The sequence below is a fragment of the Lycium barbarum genome, chromosome 3 (assembly GCF_019175385.1).
Source record: "Lycium barbarum isolate Lr01 chromosome 3, ASM1917538v2, whole genome shotgun sequence".
In the NCBI taxonomy this organism is placed as follows: domain Eukaryota; kingdom Viridiplantae; phylum Streptophyta; class Magnoliopsida; order Solanales; family Solanaceae; genus Lycium; species Lycium barbarum.
This window is the reverse complement of record NC_083339.1, coordinates 18,106,026-18,131,828: the sequence shown is the minus strand read 5'-3', so window position 1 is coordinate 18,131,828 and position 25,803 is coordinate 18,106,026. Positions and strand designations below refer to the sequence as shown.

At 34.3% G+C, this 25,803-nt stretch overlaps 2 protein-coding genes and 2 non-coding genes across 4 annotated transcripts; 2 read left to right on the top strand and 2 right to left on the bottom strand.

Moving 5' to 3' along the window:
* Nucleotides 1-1,837: 1,837 nt before the first annotated feature.
* On the bottom strand, nucleotides 1,838-4,578 carry LOC132630623 (fructokinase-like 1, chloroplastic). Its single transcript, XM_060346187.1, has 2 exons — nucleotides 3,787-4,578; nucleotides 1,838-2,826 (listed from the first exon to the last, which is right to left on the bottom strand). Exons 1-2 carry the CDS (start codon nucleotides 4,507-4,509, stop codon nucleotides 2,134-2,136), a joined length of 1,416 nt encoding a protein of 471 aa, XP_060202170.1. The 5' UTR covers nucleotides 4,510-4,578; the 3' UTR covers nucleotides 1,838-2,133.
* A 3,679-nt stretch (nucleotides 4,579-8,257) lies between these two features.
* On the top strand, nucleotides 8,258-8,357 carry LOC132634551 (small nucleolar RNA snoR27). Its single transcript, XR_009580269.1, has one exon. It is a non-coding gene; the product is annotated as a small nucleolar RNA snoR27 (small nucleolar RNA).
* Nucleotides 8,358-8,427: 70 nt separating this feature from the next.
* On the top strand, nucleotides 8,428-8,512 carry LOC132634550 (small nucleolar RNA snoR26). The gene has a single exon (XR_009580268.1). It is a non-coding gene; the product is annotated as a small nucleolar RNA snoR26 (small nucleolar RNA).
* A 1,436-nt stretch (nucleotides 8,513-9,948) lies between these two features.
* On the bottom strand, nucleotides 9,949-11,631 carry LOC132630622 (probable L-type lectin-domain containing receptor kinase S.7). The gene has a single exon (XM_060346186.1). The coding sequence runs from the start codon at nucleotides 11,277-11,279 to the stop codon at nucleotides 10,203-10,205; it is 1,077 nt and encodes a 358-aa protein (XP_060202169.1). The 5' UTR covers nucleotides 11,280-11,631; the 3' UTR covers nucleotides 9,949-10,202.
* Nucleotides 11,632-25,803: the final 14,172 nt, after the last annotated feature.

Sequence of the window (25,803 nt, the reverse complement as noted above, 5' to 3'; positions counted from 1 at the left end):
TCTATTATTTAGTCTAAAACTGGAATGTCCTATCTTGACCAAAGCAAATATTGAACGGATTATAATTGTGAAGGAATTATCAAAGTTATGCCGGACCCAGCATACTTATGCCAAGTCTGCCCATAAGGCATAAGTATGCCGGGTCCGGCATAACTTTGGTAATTCCTTCACAAGTGTATGCCGATGGGGGCATAGCGAAATTTAAACTCTGTCTTGCGATTTTTTTTTAAAATTTTGACTGTGTGAGGGTTCGAACCTTGGATCCATGGGGTTTAGCCGAAGAACAAAATTTAAAGATTTCAAATATGAGGGGCAAAATTTAAAGACCGCCCCAAAAGATGGGCAATTCTGCGAATTGCCCGGCATGCAAAGCTACTGTCTTTGAGCTGATAATGTTCTCTACTAGCTAATTATGCATTGCAAAAAGCTAACATCAACCCAACATATTTTGTTCCAGAACCAAACTCATTAAACACAAAGGTGAAACATATTTTGTTCCAGAACCACTCACTAAACACAAAGGTGAACATGTAATTTGGCATCCATATGCCACCATATTACCACTTTTGTGCTATAATGGCAATGATATCTACTTTGAATGGAACTGCAGTTGCCCACTACAAAATTTAGCTAAGTCATATGATTCTCTTAAGTGATTTTTAAGAACTTCCAATTTAGCTCTCTCAACAACTACACATTTAAGCTAAGTCACATGATTCTCTTAAGTGATTTTTAAGAACTTCCAATTTAGCAGTCTCAACAACTTTGCCTTATATTGCATGTGAGCGTTTGAGGGGATTGAAAATGATTATGTACACTTGAGGAATATTATTTGTTTTTAATTACCCTTTTGATGCACCCTCAACTATTCATATAAATGCTTGGATGTCTTTCGTAGAGAATCATGTTTTGATGTAGATTCTCTGCTTTTTGGTATACCTCTTGTATATGGGAGTATATTGATTTGACCGTCTTAACCCACGTAAACATAGTCTACATCGCTCATTTAACTCCCCTAACTGAACTGAACTGTTGGCGTATGCAAAGCCATTGTCTTGAGGCAGATAGTGCTCTCTAATACCTAATTATGCAACAGCAAACACCTAAAATCAGCCCAACATATTCTGCTCCAGAACTAAACTTATTAAACACAAAGATGAACATGTAATTTAGGCCTCCATATGCCACCATATTTCCACTTTTGTGCTATGTTGCCAATCATATCTACTATGAACAGGGGTCTGCAGTTGTCCATTACAAATTTAAGCCAAGTCACATGATTCTCTTAAGTGATTTTTAAGAACTTCCAATTTAGTAGTCTCAACAACTACACATTTAAGCTAATAAGTCACATGATTATTTTAAGTGATTCTTAAGAACTTCCTATTCAGCTGTTTCAGTAACTACACATTTAAGCCAAGTCACATGATTCTCTATTTCTCTTAAGTGATTTTTAAGAACTTCCAATTCAGCCGTCTCAAAAACTATACATTTAAGTCAAGTCACATGATTCTCTTAAATGATTTTTAAGAACTTCCAATTTAGCAGTTTAATTACATTTTGATGCACCCTTGAGAATCATGTTTTGATGTTGATTCTCTACATTTTGGTATGCCTCTTGTATACGAGAGTTTTCTCAATGTTAATAAAATTACCTACCTTATCAAAATATTTTGCTTCCAGTGAACAAAGAAAACTAGGCAAGCAGGAGTGTTTAATGCTAACCAGAGGTCTTTTCCTTCTTGAAAACTCAATAAAACACCCTGAAATAGCCCCTTCAACAATAATTTGACCCTTTTTTAAAACAAATTGACAGCATGCACATTACAGTGAACAATAATGGTGAAAACTGCACACTCATTACAACAGTGTAGAATCTTTATTGCATCCTTTAACCATGAGATGCACAAAAAATTATACCTCCTAGCTGATCACAGTTACAAATGGATCTGGTTTTCAAAGATCATGCACTCACAAAAACACTTTGGATCTTCCTTCAATTTAGGCTATAATCCTGAATCCACTTCCTCAAGAACCTATTATTTGTGAAATGCTGTGGATTAATTACAACAAAATCTACTTTAAGTAGTGACTACAACATACAATGTCCTGAGAATTGGCATTGTGGCACTACTACCACATAGATGGTACATAGACCTGCTCTTTGAGATTCTGTGTGGCACTTTCCGTGGGAAAACCCCTAACAGCACCAATTGTCCACTGGGATATTATGCCTGCTGCAATTGCAAACCGAAGTTGCCTCTCCAGAACATCTTGATCGTCGTACATCTCTGGTTGTGTCGTCAATTTTCTCATTATTCCAGCGACAACGGCATCACCAGAACCAGTTCTATCACAAGTAAACGGTGTTATGAGCACATCTTCCGTACCAACCACCACCCCATCAAAAGAAGGAGAGTAGTAATGAATCCTAAGTGTCCCATCTGTAACAAACAAAAGCTTCAGTCCGTCGTGCCATAAGGGAGCAATTTCCTCAGGAGTATAGTGATAATAATTTCTTCTTTGTTTGGTTTGTTCATAAGTCTCCGCGAAGTATTGAGGTGTATAATTCCTTTTCCTCTCATAATGCTCTTCGTCAAGAAGGAATTCAAGCTCTTGCCTTGAGACCTCAATGATGTTAGCTTGTTCCCAGGCTTCCTTGATCAAATGTCTTGTTTCATCACGTGATCTCCACAAGGGTAATGGCAGATTCAAGTCAAAAAATACAAGACCACCAAACTTCTTTGACAATGTAATTGCTTTAAAAAGAGTTGAACGCATAGATGAAGATGTCAAGACTTCAGAATTAAAATGGAACATCCTAGCCTGCAAGAGAGAAGGCAAAAGCACCACGAAATTTGTTAAAAATACTTTAACGTCACCAGCACGCAAAATTTGTTTAAGCATGTAAGAACAAAATTTGTAAAAGCACGTAAGAACAAAATTTGTAAAAGCACGTAAGTCCCCGAAAAGGATAATACTAATAGAAGACATATATCCTTACCTGTAGCGTAAGGTCAAGCACTGTATTAACAATATCCAACATGTAATATGCAACTTACCATGAATACAGTGTCTTACTTATGGTAACAATAGAACAACAGAATTTCTCTAATGATCACAACAGAATGAAAACTGATAATATATTGAATCATCTCTCACTATTAAGGATCGGCCAGTTTCAAGCTAAAAATCTGATGGTTTCGGGAAGATAAGATAACTAGTCAAACATGAAACGACTTAACAATATTAATACTGCCAATGATAATTGATAACTAGTTGACAGGGCACTAGAATTTAATGACTAGGGAACTATGCTTTCACTAACTCGCAACTAAAAGGAGTATATACGATTAGCACAAGTCAAACTCAAATAAATTGGTTGACAAGAATTATGTGTATCATTAATCAACTTGTTCTACAAAACAAATGTGTCTATGCAAAGGAATGTCATCAGAGTGAACAGACTAGGCAAACTTCAGAACAGGAAAGAGCAATAAAGTGGACTGCAAAATAGTTTCTACCAACAAATGGTGACTCCACTATACCTACTGATATTCGCTTATACCGAACTTTGATTCATCTATGAAGCCATTGGGTTTCTCATATGTCATTTTGCACAAGACAAGTCAATACCATATGGTTCGTTTGCGCAGCAAATTAGGTTACATGCATCCTCTATTAACATTTAAAGCCAAAAACAACTACACAAATAGAATCAGCAAGATGCTTGATAGTATTACTACAACTCTATCCATAAAAAAGATCTATATTTTCTTTTAGTACCTCTTTCAGCACATCAAGATTCAATTCATTGCTAAGCAGAGAATCCTCAGCAGATTCCTTAACACTCTCAGCCCTCATTTTCCCATCCTTAAACTTAATTTTCATATAAGTACATCCAGTCCTCAACTTATCATCAAATTTAACACCCCTTGTTTGCACATTCTCTTTATTCATTAACAAAACCATTTCTTGACCAAATTCATCATTCCCAACTTTTCCCATAAATGCAGCTCTACCACCAAGCCTAACATGTGATATAGCAACATTAGATGGTGGTCCACCAGGTGCTCTAACAAATTCAGGTGGATTCCATTGCAACATTTTCCATTCTGAATATTTATCTTTATCCATTTGTTCATGTGATATTCTAACTGTTGGCACAAATTCCTTTTGTGCTGCACCAAAACAACACACTAAAGGTGGATTTGGGTATGGAAAATCAACCCCATCATCATAATCATCAATCTTGAAATCATTTCTTGAAAGTTTTTCAATTTGGGTGTTGGATTGTGTAAAGTTTGAATCTTTTTGGGTGGTTCTTGATTTTTTTGAACTTGTGGGGGTGGATGATTTTTTGTGGCCACGTTTAGGGGGTTCTTGGGTGGTGGTGGTGGGGTGGTCATGGGTGGTGGACTTAGGTGGACTTTTTCTAAACTTGGAGGGTGTTAGTGAATTGTATGAATGATGAGGAAGAGATTGTGGAAGAAAATGGATTGTTGCCATGGTTTTTCTTGGTAAGTGTTAGGGTTTATCCATATCTTTTTAGTGTCATTTTTCAAAGAGAATAGAGGTTTTGACTTATAAACGGGTTTGGATAATTTGACCCGGTTGTTTTGACTTGGTATTGACAGTTGGGTCGGGTTCATACACTTTATTTTGGGCCCAGCTAGAGCAATATTTGGAAGAAATTGCACCGGGAAATAATGTGTGGTATCTCCAAAAGTGTCTGCTCGAATTTTTATCCCACCTTATCAAATTTGGTCTTTAAAAATATTTTTGATTTGGAAAGATTCGTTTGGAAGTATTTTTGTTGTGCGTTAGGCATAAGTTCTAGCTTTTGCTTATAAGGCGGCAGAACTTGTAGTGAATTGAGCAGGTCCATTGCCTTGAAATATCCTGAACTTCTGCCTTATAGGTAAGACTAATTTATGACCACAAGTTATGCCCGATGAGCAATAAAAAATGTGCTTCTGTCTCCCATCAAGCATACGTTCTAGCTTTTGTTATAAGACAAAAGTTGCGATAAATTAAGCAAGTTCACTGCCTAACTAATATTATGAAGCAGCGGCTATTTTTAAAAACTTTGTTAAGCGGGGTCAAAAAATCAAGTCCACCCCTTATGGCAGCCATTTGTGAACTTAACAAGTTGCCTGATTTGGCCTCCAAATGGGCTGGTCTTTAATTTTTGTCATTCAAAATCGAACTTGTGTCCAGTGGAGCATAAGTTCTTTAAAAGCACGGGGCATAATTTGTGATATATCATGATATGAAAATATAGATTTATGCCCAGCACAAAATCGGGAAAATGTGCAAATGATATGAACAATTATGAATTGCTCCATCAATTTTGGGCCAGGGAGAGCGGCCCAGTCCCCTAACAAGTGCACGTTTAATTTAGCGGAACTATATTACATACTAGTATTTCCCTCTCCAACATTATAGGCTTATCGTCAGTGTCTATATTACTATTATTACTTTACTTTACTTTGTTACTTTACTACTACTTAGAAGAGGGAGTTTGATCGTCCCTCTTCGTCGTAGTTGATGGGCCCTATATTAAACAGGCCATAAAAAAAAAATGTAAAAAAAAAAAATTGTGGATCCCATATATATTAAATAATAACTAATATTTAAAGAAAAAGTGGACCCTATATTAAACACCATACGTATTCTTAGCAAACACTAATATAATAAAGTTTTAAATACGGAGCATAAACTAAAAAATTGTGGATCTCATATATATTAAACAACAACTAATATTTAAAAAAAAAAATGGGTCCCATATTAAACATTATGCGTATTCGTAGCAAACACTAATATAATAAAGTTTTAAATACGGAGCATAAACTACAATATTATATTAGTCGTATTTTGAACATAGTATCCCATATTGACAAAATCAAGCAACATATAAAAAAAAAAAAAAAGGGTGCAGACTTTGTATTCTTAGCAAACACTAATATAAGAAAGTTTTAGATACGGAACACAAATTACAATGTTATATCAATCGTGTTTTGAACATAGTACATATAAATACGAACATAGTATCCCATATTGACAAAATCAAGCAACATATTAAAAAAAAAAAGGTGCAGACTTTGTATTCTTAACAAACACTAATATAATAAAGTTTTAGATACGGAACACAAATTACAATGTTATATCAATCGTGTTTTGAACATAGTACATATAAAAAAAATAAAAAATTGGGCCCCATATTAAACAGGCCCATAAAAAAAATTGTAAAAAAAAAATTGTAGGCCCCATATATATTAAACAACAACTAATATTAAAAAAAATGTAGGCCCCATATTAAACACCATCCAGTATTAAAAAAAAAAAAAAAGGTGAAACCCATCACATCCAAACTCACGGGAAAAAAAAAAGTGAACCCCATATTAACAAAATCAAGTAATATTAAAAAAAAAAAGTGAATCCCATATTAAAAAAACAAACAATGTTAAAAAAAATTGTGGGCCCCATATTAAATACCGTGCGTATTCGTAGCAAACACTAAAATAATAAAGTTTTAAATACGGAGCACAAACTACAATGTTATATTAATCGTGTTTTGAACATAGTATCCCATATTGACAAAATCAAGCAATATATAAAAATAAAATAAAAATGAATCCCATATTAAAAAAATAAACAATGTCAAAAAAAAAAAGTGCAGACTTTATATTCTTAACAAACACTAATATAATAAAGTTTTAGATACGGAGCACAAATTACAATGTTATATCAATCGTGTTTTGAACATAGTATATATAAAAAATAAAAATAAAAATTGGGCCCCATATTAAACAGGCCCATTAAAAAAAATTGTAGGCCCTATATATATTAAACAACAACTAATATTTAAAAAAAAATGTGGGCCCCATATTAAACACCATCCAGTATTAAAAAAAAAAAAAGTAGAACCCACCACATCCAAACTCACGGGAAAAAAAAAGTGAACCCCATATTAACAAAATCAAGCAATATTAAAAAAAAAAATCGTGGGCCCCATATTAAACACCGTGCGTATTCGTAGCAAACACTAATATAATAAAGTTTTAAATACAGAGCACAAATTATTATGTTATATTAATCGTGTTTTGAACATAGTATCCCATATTGACAAAATCAAACAATATATATATATATAAAAAAAAAAATGAATCCCACATTGTGGGCCCCATATTAAAACACCATCCAGTATTAAAAAAAAAAAAGTGGAACCCACCACATCCAAACTCAATGGAAAAAAAAAGTGAACCCCATATTAACAAAATCAAGCAATATTGGAAAAAAAAAAGTGAATCTCATATTGAAAAAACAAACAATGTTAAAAAAAATGTGGGCCCCATATTAAACACCATGCGTATTCGTAGCAAACACTAATATAATAAAGTTTTAAATACGGAGCACAAACTACAATGTTATATTAATCGTGTTTTGAACATAGTATCCCATATTGACAAAATCAAGTTGTTATGTTCACTAAATATACTTAAAATATTTATATTTTAAAATTAGATAGAATTTAATACAAAAGACAACATGACAAGTAAAATGAGCTAAACCGAGAATATTTACTAAAAATTTAAAAAATAGTATTTCTTCGTTTAGATAGAAAATCAATTTCTACAACAAGTCTTCTCTTTTAAAAAATATTAATAAATTTGCCGATTTTGTATTCGTAGCAAACATTAATATAATAAAATTTTAGATACGGAGCACAAACTACAATGTTATATTAATCATATTTTAAACATAACATATACTCTCTCTCTCTATATATATATATATATATATATATAATCACTATTCAAAGACAACTACATACATATAGATGCACAATAATCTAAAGTGTTGGGCCCGTGCGCATAAGCCGTCTAGTATTATATATAGTTTCTTTAGGTTCTAGGTTTGTTAGCAAACTATTGGTTCTATAAGAAAAATAAGATGTTTCGATTAACAAATCACACTTTTTGGTCTAAACTTAATAATTTCACTCTCCTTCCCTTTTTAGCAAACTATTGGTTCTATATGTACTTTGTTTTGTTACGATGGATCCATGAGGAAACCTCAATATCTGAATATAATTCAATGTGACGATATATAAATTCTTTTGGTATTTCACTTTTCTGAGATCCATTGTTTTCCTAACTATATAAGTTTTTATGTATTTTGAAACTTCCATTATTTTTTTAATGATCACAAACTAGGGAAAAAACTGTTCTAGTACTATATTTGTGAGTTATGTGGTGGATCCATGATGTGATGAAGAATTTTAAACTGCGTTATCTTTCTAGAACTCCCAGTTTCTGGGATTGAAGAAACATTTGTTTATGCTGAGATCCAACCAGCTCATTATCATTTCTCGATGACATTATCTTGTAATTAATTTTAGTAATTTGTTGTGTTTGTTTTCTTTGATCAATGATGAATCTCACTCGTTATCCTTGCACTATAAGTCTCAATAAAGAAAAATATGGGGACCAATAATCTTGAGATGGTTTTTTATTTATTTCTCCCTGTTTCTCTGCGCAAAAGCTCTCATTTTTAACTGTGGCATTTTTCTACTTTATTCTAATTTTTAATCTGGTTTCAATTTAACTTATTTGGCCATCTTCTACTTATTTGACTCAAGTGGCCCTTAACGTTAATTTGCCCATCCTTCCATCTATTGGACCCAATTATTCTTAACTTTAATTTTTGGATTAACAATGTCTCCTCTTTAGGGATTTAATTAAATAAGTAGTATTGATTTATTGAGGGCAATTAGCAGGATTGTCCTTCGCTGGGGGTGGTCTTTAATTTTTGTCCTTCAAAATGGTGATCTTTAACTTTTGCCCTTGAAATTCTGCCTGGGCCTTAAGGCAGCTTGCATGGACAGATTTGCAAAATTCTGTCTTGCATTTTTATTTTTATTTTGAGCTGGGATTGGAACCCACAACCTCGAGATATTAGGCGAAGAGCAAAACTTAAATACCACCCATTTGAAGAACAAAAATTAAAGACCACCCCAAATGAAGGACAAAATATATATATATATATATATATATATATATATATATATATTGATCCATGCGTCTCTAACTCATAAATTATGCGACCCATTTGAATTAACCCAAAAAGCCTAGAAACTATTTGAGTTTAGTAATGGTGAAGTTGATTTCACTAGGCTAGAAACGATGGAGTCCAACAACCAACAAACTTCAAATGACTACAACTAAAAAATTATAATTAGTCTGTATAACAACTCAAGAGTTCGACATAACTCACATAGTTATAATTCAAATTCCTCGTGGGACTCTCATAGAAAAGGTGTTTTGAGGTCATACATCAAATTCCAAATTCGAAAACACTCAATTGATCCCATAACAACTTTTTGGGTTTAAATTTGACTCAAGCTTTCGGATCGTTCAACAATGGTAATCCAAAGTGTTCGGTACAAATTCAATTGCAATAACAAATTTCACCATAAATCAATTTAATAATGATTTCTCATCCTTAATAAATGAACAAACTTCAACAACTTTCCCCAAACTTACTGATTTGTTCTTTAGCTTCAGGAACTTTCAACAAACTTATGATTATTTAGGTTTAATTCAACTTCTTCATTCTTTAAAAATAATGAATTCTTATATCCAACTCAACAATTACCAAACAAATAAATTTGGATAGATCGGGATATTTATGAGTTGGTTCTAATATCCAATGTAGACCAATAGATCAGTAAGAAATTGCACGGTTTCCCCTTTAAATGGCTGGTCTTTAATTTTCACTTTTCAAAATTGAAATTATGCCTAGCGGGCATAAATTCTTTACGGGGTGCGGGCATAACCTGTAAATATCTTTCAAATGACCAGATAACATAAATCATAATGAACCCAGGGAGTTGCTACAACGGGAGGAGTGTGTGAGGAACGATAGAAACTAAAAAGAATTAAGTACACAAAGAAACTTGATAACACCAAAATCAATAATAAAAACCTTGAAAAAAATATAAACTACTAACACTTTCTTCCACCAATCTGAAGCTGTAATTTAATGACCATACCATTTGAGCAATAGTTAGCAGAATCACACTTTGGACGGTTGATCATTAAATTACAGCTACATAACAAAACAAGAACAATAGCACAAAACTTAATTACAGACAATTAACCAACCAAACTAAACTCCCAAAGTCAAGTACCCAATTCTTACTTACCATCTTTGATGGCATTATCTACAACTACTACTTTGAACTTTTTGTACCCATCAAATTCCTTACTATTATGTTCCATTACTTCAGCAGAATCCTCTGGTGCCACTGGCCTTCTACTACCTAATAAGGTCCATACAATTATCACAATGAATGCACCTAATGCACCACAGCCAGTACCAAATAACAAAGCACCAAGAATTCTCAAAGCACAATCACTTTTACTATGTACTTTCATTTCTTCTTTTTTTTCCTCTCCAAATGATTGTGGATCCAATGGCTCAGAATGCATCCAGTGTGGTGCAGTTCTTGTTTTAAATCCCCATGAGTAGATATTGCATTTTTGAGTGGAATTCCCACTTGAGGAACTTAACCACACAAACAATTCATCATCTTTAAACATAGCTGGCAAATCAATAAAGCAAGAAAGCAATGGATTAAGAGATCTAATGTCACCTAATTTGCTTAACCTCACTTCTAATCTCTTTGAACTTGCTTCATAATCAATCCAAGATTGAATCTTTTCACCACTATTCATCAACCCCAAACTAACATTGCTCACTTTAACAGACATAAAGCTGCTTAAATCAACACCAACATGGTTTCCATTCACATCACCATATTTCTCATCCATAAATGTATCAAATTCTACTGCAAGAAACTTCATTTTTCTGACACCCAATAGCCCAAACGACCCACCATCGAACTCATCAAAAGGATAACCAACAGGTACCATCACAAAAGCAAATCCATCCCCATTTTCACTTGACAATGAAAACACAAAATGCATTGAAAAAGACACCATTTTTCTTGGATTTTTCTCAAGTAGCTTAATGGGGTTTTTATTCAAGATTCTTCCAGCACTAAAACCCATTGAACCACTCATTTGTATACCACCACCATTAACAACCTTAGCATCACCATAAAGTGCAAACTGAGACTCAAAGTTTGAATCTTTACCAAAATTCTCAAAATCAAATGAAAAATCTTGTTCCTCAGATTGAATACTTCTCAAGTAAAAACAAAAGTAAAACACTAGCACTATAAGGTACCTGAAAGCTGATAAATTACCCATTTCTTGATTTTGGCTTCACTTGTAGTAGAAAAGCTACAACCTTTTTTTTTTTTTTTTTTTGGACTTACCAAGGTTTCTTTTTGGATGAACCCATGTAGAGAATAAGAGAACTATACTGAGAAAGATGATATTAGTAATATTATTTTGAGGGTATTTATCTTAAAGAATTTTCTAGGGTTTGAGTTGAGTATTGAGAAAGATGTGAGGAGAATTGCTTGGGAAAATGGGTAAGAGGGTGTGATGGGAGAATAGTAGGTTGGTATTGGAGGTTGTGAAAATTAAATGTAAGTTTTTACTTGTTTCTGCAAACTCTTCTGATTCCTTTCTTTCTTTCTTACAAGTGGTTGATGACTGGGGGAATATAATATCAGATTCTTTATCATAATGTCCTCTTTTTTCACATATTATCATATCTAGTCCTCCCATTTTGTAGATTTTACTTTGTTTAGCCGCACAATCTTTTTTAGAATTGAGCTTACTGCATGCATGGCTGGTTATTTAGAGTCAGCAATTGGCTGTCGGATTTCGTCCTGCAATTAAAAAAAAAAAAAAATCGCTATGGAGTCAGTATGGTAGAGTTAAATCTAGAGCAGTTTGCCCTTAGTGACTACAAAACGATTCTGGTCATGCGGTCAATGAAATGAATGAAAATCATGCGAAATTAGGGTTTAAAGTCAACTGACGCAAATAGACTTTGCGGTTCTTCTATATTTATTTAAATTTCTTATAGTCAAAGTTACCTGATATGTATGTTGGTAGGAGCTAGTAGGTGCTTATTAAAAAGTCACCATATGTACAAATTGACTCATACATTAGCGTTGTATACTCACAATATGTCCAACAATTGTAATAGTAAAGTCAATACACATTTAATCTCCTTTTCCCCCAAGTAAATATTATTACTTTTTGCAAATACTTTAGCTTTGGGAGATTAATATGACCCACAAAACACTGAGTAATGAATTAAAGTAAAGCATTTTATGATTATTAGCTTTTGACAAGAAGCATCGTGTGCATCTATTGTGTCTATTAAGCTTTTTTCCTTCTAAGCATTATGGTTTTTAGAATGTCATAAGCACAATGATGGTAAATAGATGATGATCATGTAAAATAGTGTAAAGCAAAACTTAGTCGCACTTTTCGTACAAAAACACATAAAAAGGAGGTAGTAAAACTCCAGAAGTATAAAGTACAAGGGTGAGTATAAGTAAATACAGAGAAAATATTCCATTGCTAAAAGACCCACATACTTTACAGCCATAGAATTGGAAACACAGCTGCCACTGAAATACGAGGAGGTCAATGGTTCTAACTTGTAATTACAGATTTTTTACATCATTTATAATTTTATATCATAAATTTCTCACTTATAACTACTATCTTATACTCCCTCCGTTTTTACTTGTTCAAATATTTCAAAAATAGATTTTTACTTTTACTTGTCACTTTTAGCATATCAAGATAAGATAATTTATTTTTTTCTGTTTTACCCATAATATTAATTACTAACTTCAAATCATTTTTGAAATCCAATAAACATATGAACTAATTAATATTGGTACATTGGTAAATTATGCACTTCATTTGTTATTTCTTAAGGATCGTGAAAAGTCCAAAGTGTACAAGTGAACGAAGGGAGTAAGTACTTTGTATCTCTCCATTTTTATGGCACATTTTTTTTTTTTGTTGTATGTCCTAAAACGAATATTATTTTCTTATATTCAGAAAAAAAATGAATTTAGAATTTTATTTTATCCTTAATTAGATGAAATATAGTCACATAAACGTCTAAAAACTTGTTTTAGACCATCAATTTTTCTAAATAATGTCCTAGTCAAACGATATCATATAAATTAAGACGAAAAAACGTGATTTCATATACATTTTTACACCCTTTGATTTATTGAACTTTAACTCTCATTTTTCTTTGTCTTTCTTGGTTCTTTGTTTTTCTATTACTTGGAGAAGTTGTGTTAATTAATGAGTTGAAGCTTTTCAAGTAAATTAAAAATAAAAAGGTTTTTGGGTTGCTAAAAAGCAAGAGATTCGTTTAGTTTTTATGTTGGCCAAAGTGTGTGAGGGGTGTGGTGTGTGTTACTCTGTGTGTGTATTGTAGACTGTGCCGACTTTATAAACCTTTTCCTTTTCTGACCCAAAAGATAAAGAGTATGTCGATAACTAATTTGCGCATGCCTCGTCTTCACCTTGATCTATACACAACGGTCTATTTGTATATTATACAAGTGGATATACCTTTGGACTACCATGCAAGTATGAGTATAATTTTATTTGATGATTGTATATTCAATCACGCAAATATAAATATAAGTAATCAGTGAGATTATTATTAAGATAAATTAATCAGAGATTTTGAATTCGAACATCAGAAATGAAGTAACATTTGATCGAAATTACTTTATGCGAATTTTGGATTAATTATCAGGTTTGAAAGCGGCTATCAATCACTGAGTGAGGAACTAAAAAAAGGTATACCGATAGTGAAAATATTTTTGCACTGTTAATGTATGTCGTATGAGCTCAAGTTCTGGTAGTGTAGCAAACATCATCTAAAAGTTATTGCAAGTAAATTTGTTTAATAATTAAATTATATTGATCATATAAAAAATCGTCGCACTATTTTTTTGTATAAAGGACAACTCGATATACTAAGCTTTTACTATGTGGGGGTGTTCGAGAAAGGATCGGACCATAAGAATTTCTACACAACTTTATTCTGCATTTCTTCAAAAGATTGTTTTACGGCTCAAACCCATGATTATCTTTTTGTATATATCATTTATATTCAAACCACATGCAGTATACAAAGTTATTATAATAAGCTAAATATCCTATAGTTATAGATATACATAAAAGGTGGTGGTCAGAGTAGACAGCTAAGCAAAGTGGACCTGTGCTTGGAAAGGGACGACTGACTGTTAACATTTAACGAACCTTCGCTTTGGCTAGGCCGCTAGGGTGATATTTGTGGTTTTCTTCTTGTCACAACTCCTTGTCATTATTATGGAATTAAACAAGTTGTCCAGTCATAACTTAACACTGCACAAATATAAAAAGAACCTACTCAAAATTTAAAAATACTACTGCATGCTGTGGACTAATGGAAGGTAATTAAGTACTAACAATGAATACCGGATAATTAAACAAAAAAGAAGAATATTGGGAGACCAGTGCTGAGGCTCAAATTAAGGGCCTGTTTGAAAAGCCACTTGGTAATTGGAATCCGTGTAATTACTAGGGTAGTACCCTAATTACACGGCCTAGTAATTACACAATATAATTGGAATTGGTGTAATTATTAGGGTAGTAATTACACGGCCTAGTAATTACACTATTGTGTAATTACAACGACCTGTTTGTTTGTCATAACGTAATTACAGTGTAATTACAAGCGTGCTGTTTGGTTGCACAAGTGTAATTACACAGTTAGTTTAATTTAAAAATAAAATTTAATTATAAAAAAAAATTAATATTTAAAAAATATTTGCCTTTATAAATGATATTAAATTAGTTATTTAATAACACATTGTTTCTTGAAAATACATTAATTAATAATCATATATTTGTAACTAATATTGTAAACAATAATTGATATATATTTTTCAAATTAATAATATTTAATTTTAATTAATTTTAAAATTTAAAAGAACACTTTTTTTGTGAGAACATCATGGATTGGATGTTTGACAAAAAAATAATTTTAATAAATATAATGCCATAACATTATTCAAATGTTTGACACAAAAAATCCATCAAATGTAATTGAAAAATAAACAACATGCAATATGAAAGCAAATAACTTAAAATTGAAAATATAACCTAAATTCAAAATCCAAAATCCAAAAGAAAAGTTCAACATAATACTCTTATGTCAAATTCCAACATTACATAAGTAAGTTCCAACATAACTTAAGTAAATAATTCAAAAGAAAGGAAAAATATAAGTCTATAATCTCATTCACAATGAAATTCTACTTTAATAACGTCACTCGTTATATGTCAAGTTTGTTAATGACTCATTCTTTTCAATATTAAGAGGTGTAGTTTCAAAATTTAGAATAATAACACGGTTATGCTAAATGAATAAAATAAAAAAATAAAAAATACGAGCAATTACATGAAACCACAAGAAGTAAAGGTTGGGAACGAGAAGAAAGGAAATGAAAAATAAATAATATAAAAAGAAAAATACATTTAAAAAATAAAAATAATTAAAAAGTAAAAAAGAAAAAAGAAAATAAAATAATAGAAATAAAAAATAAATTAAAAATCAAAATAAATTAAATAATATAAATTAAAAATAAAAATAAATTAAAGTAAAATAATAAACAAACTGAAAAATAACCCGGTAATTACAGGGTGTAATTACACCCAATTCTCAGCCCCCCCTTGAGAATTGGAGAGTGTAATTTGTAACACCCCGCATCTTGGAACTAAGTTTAAGCTCATATCATTAGAAGTCTAGTGAAAACACTGTAGGTTTGAGCGTTTGCAAAAATGGTTGATAGGCTTATTTCGGGCAGCGATAACTCCTTGATCCATTGCGAATCTGGAAGAACCTCCTTGATGAAAGTTGTAGCCCTATTGAATACCTTTCCAACGGTATATTATGAGGATTAAACGGACATCTGTGCAAAGAGTTATGCCCATTTGAGTGAAGCCTGTTCGCTGGAAAAGTCGTCTGCGTTACGGTGACGTTACGGACCGTAACTCGTGTTACGGGCCGTAACAGTGAGACGTAACACAGACGAAATTTTCAGAACCTCACTGGAAATTTCGTTCACGATACGGTCCCAGGATACGGTCCGTCCCTTGTGTTACGGGTCGTACCTTGTGTTACGGACCGTAACAGTGTACCATAACACAGGGAGAATTTCCAGAAACTTTCTGGAAATTTTCGACAAGGTACGACGCCACGTTACGGTCCGTCCCTTGTGTTACGGGATCGTAACATGGGCGTGTTTTGGTCCGCAGTTGAGTTTCGGGTCACCTGACTTCGGGAGGCCATAACCCCATCGTAAGTTGAGAATTTAGAAACACTCAAAGAATGAAAGTTGTAGATAATTGAAATACCTTTCCAACCATAGGTTGTGGGTTCACAGGCGACGTCGGGATAGGGAGATATGGACGTTTTAAGATAGAACAGTCCCGACCCGTTTTCAAGTTGGGTCAACCCATTTTTCCCTTGGTATATATAGAAAATAAAACCCTAGCAGCCCATTTTTTCTCCAAAATTCAGATTTTAGAGAGAGGAAGTGAGAGAGAAGGGAATCTAGAGAGAAGAAGGAGAAAATCAACCAATTTTAAGGCCCCAAATCCCAAAGTTCGTGAAGGATAATTTGTAGTACAAGTTGTGGTCGTCATTTTAAGCTAAAGATCGGACTTGGGGGTGTTGATTTCGTGGTAACTACCCAAAAAGGTAATATTTCTACTCCCTAATCACTTATAGTTGTGAATTGATGAATTCTTGGGAGAATAATAATTGGGTTTGTTGAAGATGATTATATGAATTATGCTAGAATTGTTGGATTGTTGACTTGGGATTGTTGTATCTATATGGTTGATGAAAAATGATGTTAATTACATCTAATGGGATTGTAGAATTAGCTAGAAGTAAAAGGATGGGGATTTGGTGAAGAAAACACCATTAATGAGAGTTATAAAGCTTCATGCCTATTAAGTGTTTGATAAAATGCTTAGATGAACAAAACATGGATATGGTTGCTAATATAGAATCCCTATGACTTGTATTGCTATAGATTGAAGTTGAAGGGATTGAAAGACATTGTGATACGCTCAAAAGCGGGAGGTTAAGGTATGTAGAACTTCCATCCACATGTGGGAACCTCTACGTTTTCCCCATGATCCGTTTATAAAATCTATGACGTTCAAATCCTAGGGCATTAAATCCAACATATTGGTAGCCCGTAATTATGTATGTTGTTGACACCCAATTTTGTCCCTCTCCTATTTAATTTACCCGAGATTTCTAAATTTACTGACGAGCTAAATACTTTATTTTCACTTCTATTATTTTCGCTACTTTTATCTTTTAACATTATAAGCACTACTTTATCACAAATCATTTTCGGGTTTGGACTCGTTAAATTAATTACAAGACAACACTTTGCGAAATATTTATTTTTTACATATGAATTATTTATCATATTTACATAATATATATATTATACCAGTTATTAAATTAGAAGCCCAAAAATAATTAAATAGCGGAGGAAGGATCAACAATTTTCAGCCAAATTAATGGCCCATTAATACAAATACAATATTATCCCCTACCCAAATAAACAACCCACATTTTAATACCCAACCCACATTTATATCAGCCCATATTTAAATTAATAGACCGGCCCAAACGAATTATTGGCCAGCCCATTATCCGACCCGGTCCAGCCCATCCATTTTCCCCTCCCCTTTTAACCCTAATCCCTATTTTCCGCCTCCTTCTTTTCTCTTCTTTTTCTTTCCCTTTCCCCGCCTCCTCTCTCTTGCTCTTCAGCTCCCCCCTTTTCCTTTCCTCTTTCCGCCGCTCCTCTCCCACTCACCACTGTCCCCCACTTCGCTCTGTTCCCCACTCTCTCTATCATACGCTCCTCTTTTTTTTTTTTAAACCAAACGAAGTCCTATAAATTGGGGGGCGAATTGTTCTGTTAAAGGGAGGAGGATTGAAGAGGATTTTCGGTATTTTGGAGGATTTATCAAGATTCTTGAAAGGGGTTTTCTTAGAGGTTTTTTTTTCAGGGATATACAAATTTCCTATCCACAGATCTTAAGCTTCATTTCTACTCAAGTTATGATTTTCTTTAAAATTGGAAGAACTTGCTGTTAAAATACAAGATTTGGGGATTGAAATCTTCATCGATAAGATAGCCTCGTTCTGAAAGATAGCCACATATCGTTCTATTTTTTTTACTTTCCAATCTGAAGCCTTGATTACTTTAATTGGTTTCGATTTCGTCGTGTTCGGGTTTATTCGTAACGAGAGAGTAGATTTGACGCCGTCGACGACCAGTTCACTGCACCAACAAAAGGTAATATCTGAGATCATTGCATTTTAGTTCCTGAAAATATGTAACAGTGATGCATATTTAACCTTGGATTGGAATCTTGTTTCATCAAGTTTAAATTTGTTTGGTTCTTCGTTTGTTTAGTCAGTTGCTTATGGCAAAAAAAATATCATGTTTAAGTTCATTTCAGAGTTATTTTTTCATGTAACCATGATATTCAAATTTAATTAATAATTTGTTCGTGTTTAGTCTATGACAGTTCATACATGTTTGATTGTTATGTTGGTCTAAAATTAGCTAATTTGGCCATCTGTTTATATAGGCAAGCTTACTTATGTTGTCATGTTGCTAGGTAATAGAGGTGTCAGCGTAGCTCACATTTAGTTCAGTTATGTGTTTTCACTCATTTTTTTCTCTGCTCATTTGTTGGTTAATGGTAGTTAGCATGATCTTTTGTTTGGTGGTTGATATATAGATCACTAATGTGCCAAGCTTGGCCAGTTTCAATGCTTAAGGGTTGTTGAACACTGCCATTAGTTAAATGAATTGACAATCTGCCTATTTCATGTATGGGTTTGGTTTGTAATTTATCTTGTCTCATTTGATTCTGTAGTCATTTAGCCTTATGTGTGCTTGGAGGACTAGTCATGTAGACTTAAAAGCTCGTTCGTATATTCTGTGTAAAGTATGAGTTAGCTTTGGTTTAGCAGTCCTCCGTTCTCTTCTGTCTTATAGCAGTTTATATTTTTGTGCGTTTTAGTGTTCCATTCGTTCAACTTGGTTTTGCTACATTTGTGTTGCCTGTCTGATAGTTGCCATATAGTCTGGTATGACCTGTCATCCCTGTGTTTAATTTGGTTTTGGTCACGATTATGACAGTGCATATTTCTAGTTACTGATTCAGATTTCCCCTGGATGGTTGGTTTGGTAGTTCAACGTCTTGAAATATGATACTTGCGCAATATTATTGTGCAGACTTGAGATGATGGGTATTCTATCTTTTTAAACGATTAATTAGTCCATCATGCTTAGTCTTAAGATTACACCGCTTGTGTTTTTTCCATGCTACCATGCCTAGTCCAAAATTTGCATTGTTTTTTGAATGAAATTTAGACACTTTGTTGATTTCCATATGCTACTGTAAAATGTTGATGTACTCTGTTTGAGCTGGGAAAAGAGTTCTCGCACTACAAGCGATTTCCATTTGGCTCGGTCTATGCATAGACATTATAGTGTACTTAGTATAATCTTTTACTTTCCTGTTTTCTCATTAAATCTTATTAGATATTTCGAGGGTCTCTCTTTAATGACTTCATCTCGTCCATTTATTTTTCATATCCAAATCGGCTTCTTATTCTAATCTTTTCTTTTCTTTGTTTGCATGAACACCGGAGCCGAAGAGTCACTTTGGGACTCAACGATACTGCCATTATAAGGAGCCTATACGCCCCTGCTATTCCTCGACTTCGCATTGTTTGAACAGCGAATTATACGAGACATGCGGTCCTTCTATCTAAGCCGGATATGGCTATGGGTCGTCACATTCATTTTGCTTGTTTTCACTTTAATTATGTTGGAATGACTTTTATCTTGAATTATATGTTTTCCGTTAGAAGAGACTAACGATATAAAGAACATAGGGGTTGCCTTGTTATTCGTTACCATTCCTTAGTAAAACAGTCCGTGTGAGAGATGCAGAGTTGATAAAATAGCAATAACAACAATAGCTACAAACACTTATGAAAAGTGGACAAATATCAAGGAGCCCAAGCTTTGATGGGATAGGAATAAAAGGATGCAGAAGTTTTTTTTTAAAAAAAAAAAAAAATAAGTACTGTAACGTTAAGGAACAAAAGAAACTAGAAATTAAACAAAGGTTCAAGCTCAATTAGTCGTTTAGAAGAAGAAATCAACGTGGGTATTTATCTGTGAGGGATTAGAAGGATTAGCATACCCAACGAAGAAAGAAGTTTATCCACAAGGAGTTAAAACCTCACAATACATTTTAGTCCTTGCCTTTCACTTTTAAAAACATTAATTTTCATTCGTCTTAGTTTAAATCGATTACCTTATAGGTTAATACAATTTTTTTTTACAACTTACACTTAGCCTAATTAAATTTGAGTCCGGTCGGTTAACCATTGTTAATGGGTCTTAAAGGGTGCCTAATACCTTCCCTTTAGACTAATTGAACCCTTACCTAGAATCTTAAGTTTCGCAGACCTTAAACAGGGTTACCTTTAGAACATAACTTTAATAAACTTTAGGTGTCCTAATTCACCATAAAATAATTAGGTGGCGACTCCTTAAACACAACAAAACAGGAATCTCCAATATGTCGTACTTCTAGTTAACTCTCCGGTTAAAATGGGGTATGACAGCTTGGCGACTCCGCTGGGGATATAGAGAGGTTCTAACCATAACGGACTTAGTTTAAATAGGCTTTGTGTTCTTATTTGAAATCACTTTATTTATTTATTAACTATTTTTTACATGCTATTAATTGTTTGTTTGATATAAACTGTTTGTTTGATATAAACTGTCATTCCGTTCATATTTCTTCCACTCCTGGAAAATTCACACAATTCACACACTTAAAACGGCTTCGCGGTTCGCGCCCGTGCACTACTAAATTACCCCTTTAGTTGGATTGATCTTGTGGATTTAGTCGATCGGCGGTGCAGTCGACGGCCACGGACTTTCCACTCCCAAGTTGTCCGCTTGGGGGAACCTTTTGTCATAGGAAACCAACTCTTAGTCAGCCTAAGATACAGCTAAACCAACACCCTTTATTAAGCACATACATTTCATGACCTAGGAGGTTTAATACCCTTGGTGTATTAAATTCATTAGATGACTTTACCCAAACGTCCAAGTGGGTTCATGACCCCGAGTGACACTAATCATACTTTATGTGCATGTTTGAAGGATAACTGTGCCTAAATATTGACTATTTGCTCTAATTAATTAAACTTTAGGAAGGAGGGAATGACTAACATTTCTATGACAGATATGGATTTGCATTGGAGTACAACAAACGACGAAGATCAAGGACATCACAAATGGGGCTAGGAGTTAGACATAGAAAATTGTATTTACTTTACTTAGACATAAGAAACACTCCATGTTGTATTCATTTGACATGTAAAAAATATTACACTGCTTTTGTACTTTATTTTGGGGAAATAGAATTTGTTTAATTAATCAAAGCAACGGGATGACGTATTATGGCACACTTTACCCTTCAAACAAACGTTAGGCCTACCTCTGGCACAACGAGGTCACGTGCATATTAGGACGCGTTATTATTGTTTGATATAATCGTTTACATTTGTTTGACAACTTGTTTGACTTTATTTGATGAATTATTTGCTACATGACTTACTTGACTCTATGTGATCATGACTTTACCTAGATATGTTGTGAGACTGACACCATTTACACTATTGTGTTTCTTTTTATTTTTATTCCCAACAAAAGTTGATTCGTGTTGACACCGAGACACCAATCATCCGGGGTGCCGAACCAGGAGAAACTTTGAAGAACTGGACTTGTACTCCGTCCCTGACTCGCCAGGAGTCTTGGTAGACTGAACATGTGGTGAACTTTTATTTTTAAAGGCTTGAATCATGCTCAAAACTTTTGTTTGCTTTGCTTCATCTTTTGGAGGCTTAATCGTGAAAACTATGAATGCATTTCTAATTTTCCTTAATCATCTATTATTGTTATTTTCTACTATAATTATCAAATCTGCCAACTCCATGATACAAGCCGAGTTGCCTCAAAGACAATTCGAGGACCGTCCCGTGGAGTCAAAGTTTGGATGATAGCATGGAGAGGAAGGATGGGAGATGGAAGAGCATTAAAGTGGCCAACGAGCAAGGAAAGCTATGTTTGCAAGAGGCCACATTCGGAAATTCAAGATTTCCATCTCCACAAGACAAGCCAAACAAGGCCCTTGCCTCATTAATGGCATTTATGTAATAATGTAGGTCTTCTATTAGTTAGTTAGTTAGTATAAATACATTGTCTTTCATTTCATTAGGGGACTTTTGACATTTGGAAGAAAAGATGAGTGATTTTGAGAGTTGTCTCTAGATAGAGAAACTTATGAGAGAGGCCATGGATGGCTCTTGTTGAATCTTTGATTGTGAGAGGATTGGTTGCTTGGGAATTCAATTCCCTTGAGGTCATCCTAAGAGGTTGGTGCTTGTTTATGTTAATTAATTGAGGTCTTTAGGTTTGATACACCTTTAGGTTGCTTTTAATTCCATTTTCTTGTGTCAATCTATCTATCATTTACTTTCCTTGTTAATTTATTGCTTCCGCGTATCCGTTATCGTATCAATTGGTATCAGAGCTTAGTTTAGATTTGTTCCACCAAATCTAATCTTGGTTTTGATTCAACAAAAAAAAAAATCGAATTCTCTTGTTGATTTTGTTGAATCTGGTGTTAGGTTTAAGTTCCTTAGAGTTTTAAGGTTTCAAATCCGAAATTTTGAGTCATTTCAAGTTGTTTTGAGATTTTCACCATTGTTGAGTTGAAGAACTTGAAGAACTTGAAATGGGTCTTGTTGAGTTGGGTGAAATTGGGACTTGAAACTTATTGGGCTTTGTTCTAAAAGTCTTGGGGAGTCTAAATCTGAAATTTGAAAGAAAAACAAGTTGATTTGAGGGTAGTTGAATTTTTGAATTGTTCTTGTGTTCTTGAAGACCTTCAAATCTTCATAAGGAAGAAGACTCTCCAAAGGGCCATTTGATCCAAAAGTTGTCCAATAAAGTTGTGAAAAAGTGTTAGAGGGCCAAAAACAAAAAAATCAGAAATACTTAGTTCATCAAAAGTGTTTGTGGATCTAAATTTCTGATTTTTGCAAACAAAAAAATAAAATAAAAAATCGAATTGGCCCATATGCGACACTAAATGTGAGTCGCATGTTGTGTCGCATCCTGTGACAGAAAGTTGACAAAGTTGCTGCCTCATATGCGACTCGCATATTCCATCGCATGTTGAACATGCGAATCGCATCTCGTGTCGCATCCTGTGACAGAGAATTTTTCCGTTAGCTGCCTCATCTGCGAAACGCATATTACCCTCGTATGTTGAACATGCGAGTCGCATGTTGCGCATTTCAGGTTTTTAAACTTTTATTCTCTTTGATTTCATTTCTCAAAAACAAAAATTTCTTGATCTTTAGTTGATGGTATTGCGTCCCTAATCCTTTGGTAGGGAACAAAAAAAAAAAAGTATAGAAATTTAAAAATTTCCGTTATTTCAAATTGATACCTTGGATCAATTGGGGCTTCCCGGTCGTGTTTTCAAGTTATCACCTACCCGGGCCCGAAATTTTAGTTATTTTCCCGGTTTTTGCATTCCATTTTTCTTGTGTCTCTCAACTAGTAGCCATTTAGTAGTTGTTCCTACTTGTGTTTTCTAGTTCTTGTGTCCGCATTTCTTTCGTGCCAATTCTTTCGTTCTTTTCTTCGTTTTTGCTTCGTTGTTAATTTCTTGGTTCAAGTCCGTTAGATTGAATTGAGTCGTTCGTCTTTCTTCGAGTCCAACAAGAATCCATTCCGATCTCAAGTGGCAATTGTGCACCTTGCAAGCAACCGAACCCAATCGAGAATCAACATCGGCCAATCCATTTGAGTGGTAAAAGGCAAGAGTGCGTGAGTTCATTTGAGTGGTGCTAGCCGAGCACAAACGAGTGTAAACACGAGTGTGGTGAGGATTCTTTACTACTAACGTGTTTGCTAAGTGTTCTTTGCAGGTACTTCTCCATGAAGAGGCGATTCTTGGAGACCAAGGTAAACCTTTGTGGTAAAGAGGGAACCCTTGTGCTTGATGACGATTGTTACACCAATTTCATCACCCCTCGTGCGGTTGAAGAATTAAGGCTACCTTGTGTGAATAGGAAAAGTCCTTATTATGACGAGGGAGGGTATTGGGTTGATAAGAGAGTGATGGTATTCATTTCACTTGGTGAGTACCAAGAGGAGGTTTGGTGTGATGTGCTTCCAATGGATACTTGTCACGTATGTTTAGGTGGCCCTTGGTTTCGAAGGCATGAGATTCCATATGAGCAAGAGTGGCATAAGTATGTCGTGGATGAAAGGAGGAAACCTCTCTTTCCATATGTGCAAGAGCCCAATGTGAGATGGCCTATCTTGATTATGGAAGCTAGTGGAGAAGAGTATGTGAAATGGGAGTTCATGATGGAAGAAATCTTTGCTAGTTACCCTTATTCCCAAGAAAGGAAAATGAAATTGGCTATTGGAACTTTTGAGAAGAAGCTTGCACACTATTGGGCGTACAAGAGGGGAGATCCAATCACTACTTGGGATGCCATGAAAGAGAGCTTGAGAGGCCATTATCCCGAACCACATGAAAAGGGGTATAGGAGCAAAACCACTTCCCAAGAGAAAAAGTCAAAAGGGAAGAAGCAAAGTCCCCCTGGTGAGATGCCACAAATTCAACATACTCCCTCTCCTATAGAAACCCCAAGTGAGATTTGGGCGGCATTGAAAAGGAAGTGGTTGAAAGGAAGAACGGCGGACAAGACCATTAATTTACATGGTCAAATGAGCGTCCCTTTCCATGCATACTTTCTAGGAAGAGTCCAAGTACAAAAGTGCGAGATACCTATGTGAAATGGCCTACCTTAGCTAAGGAAGCTAGTGGAGAAGAATATAAGAAATGGGAGTCCATAATAGATGAAATCTTCACTAGCTACAACTATTCGCAAGAAATGAAGATGGACTTAGCCGTCCAAAATTTTGACTCAAAGCTTGTCCAATATTGGGAATATGTGAAATGTTGTGAGAGACGAGTGAGGAGTCCAATCAAGACTTGGGAGGACATGAAAAGGATATTGAGAGGCCAATATCCCAAGCCCCATGTGAGAAGAAATAAATCTTTGAAGGGTACCTCTTTTGAGAGAACCCCATGCTTAAAGGCAAGGACGGCGGCCCCAACCATTCCTTCCATTGGTCAAAGGAGCTTACGTGAACATCAAGGTAAGATCACTTATCCTTATACTCCTATATCTTTGTGTGATTTTAATGCCGAGTCAAGTATGAAAGTTAGCTTATCGTGCATTAAGCCTAAAGCTTCTTTGTCGTCTATTGGTAATGCCATTATTGAAAGTGTTCCCACACTAGTTGATCCTATTGATGACCGAATTTATCCTTCTTGTAAGGTCGATTTGTGTCCACCTAGTGTTGACACTTGTGCTTTGAATGGTAGTGCATTATCGAATAAAGGTGCTCAACACTAGTTGATCCTTTAGATGACAAAATTGATTCTTCTTGCAAGATCGATTTGTGTCCACCTAGTGTTGACACTTACGAATTGAATGGTAGTTTGTCATGTGGTCACCATGTTAGTAATTCTTGCGATATTGACATACTACCAACTACTGTTGAAACTTGTGTTGATCAACTTGTTTGTAATGATAATTCACTACTTGAGGATCCTTGTGACG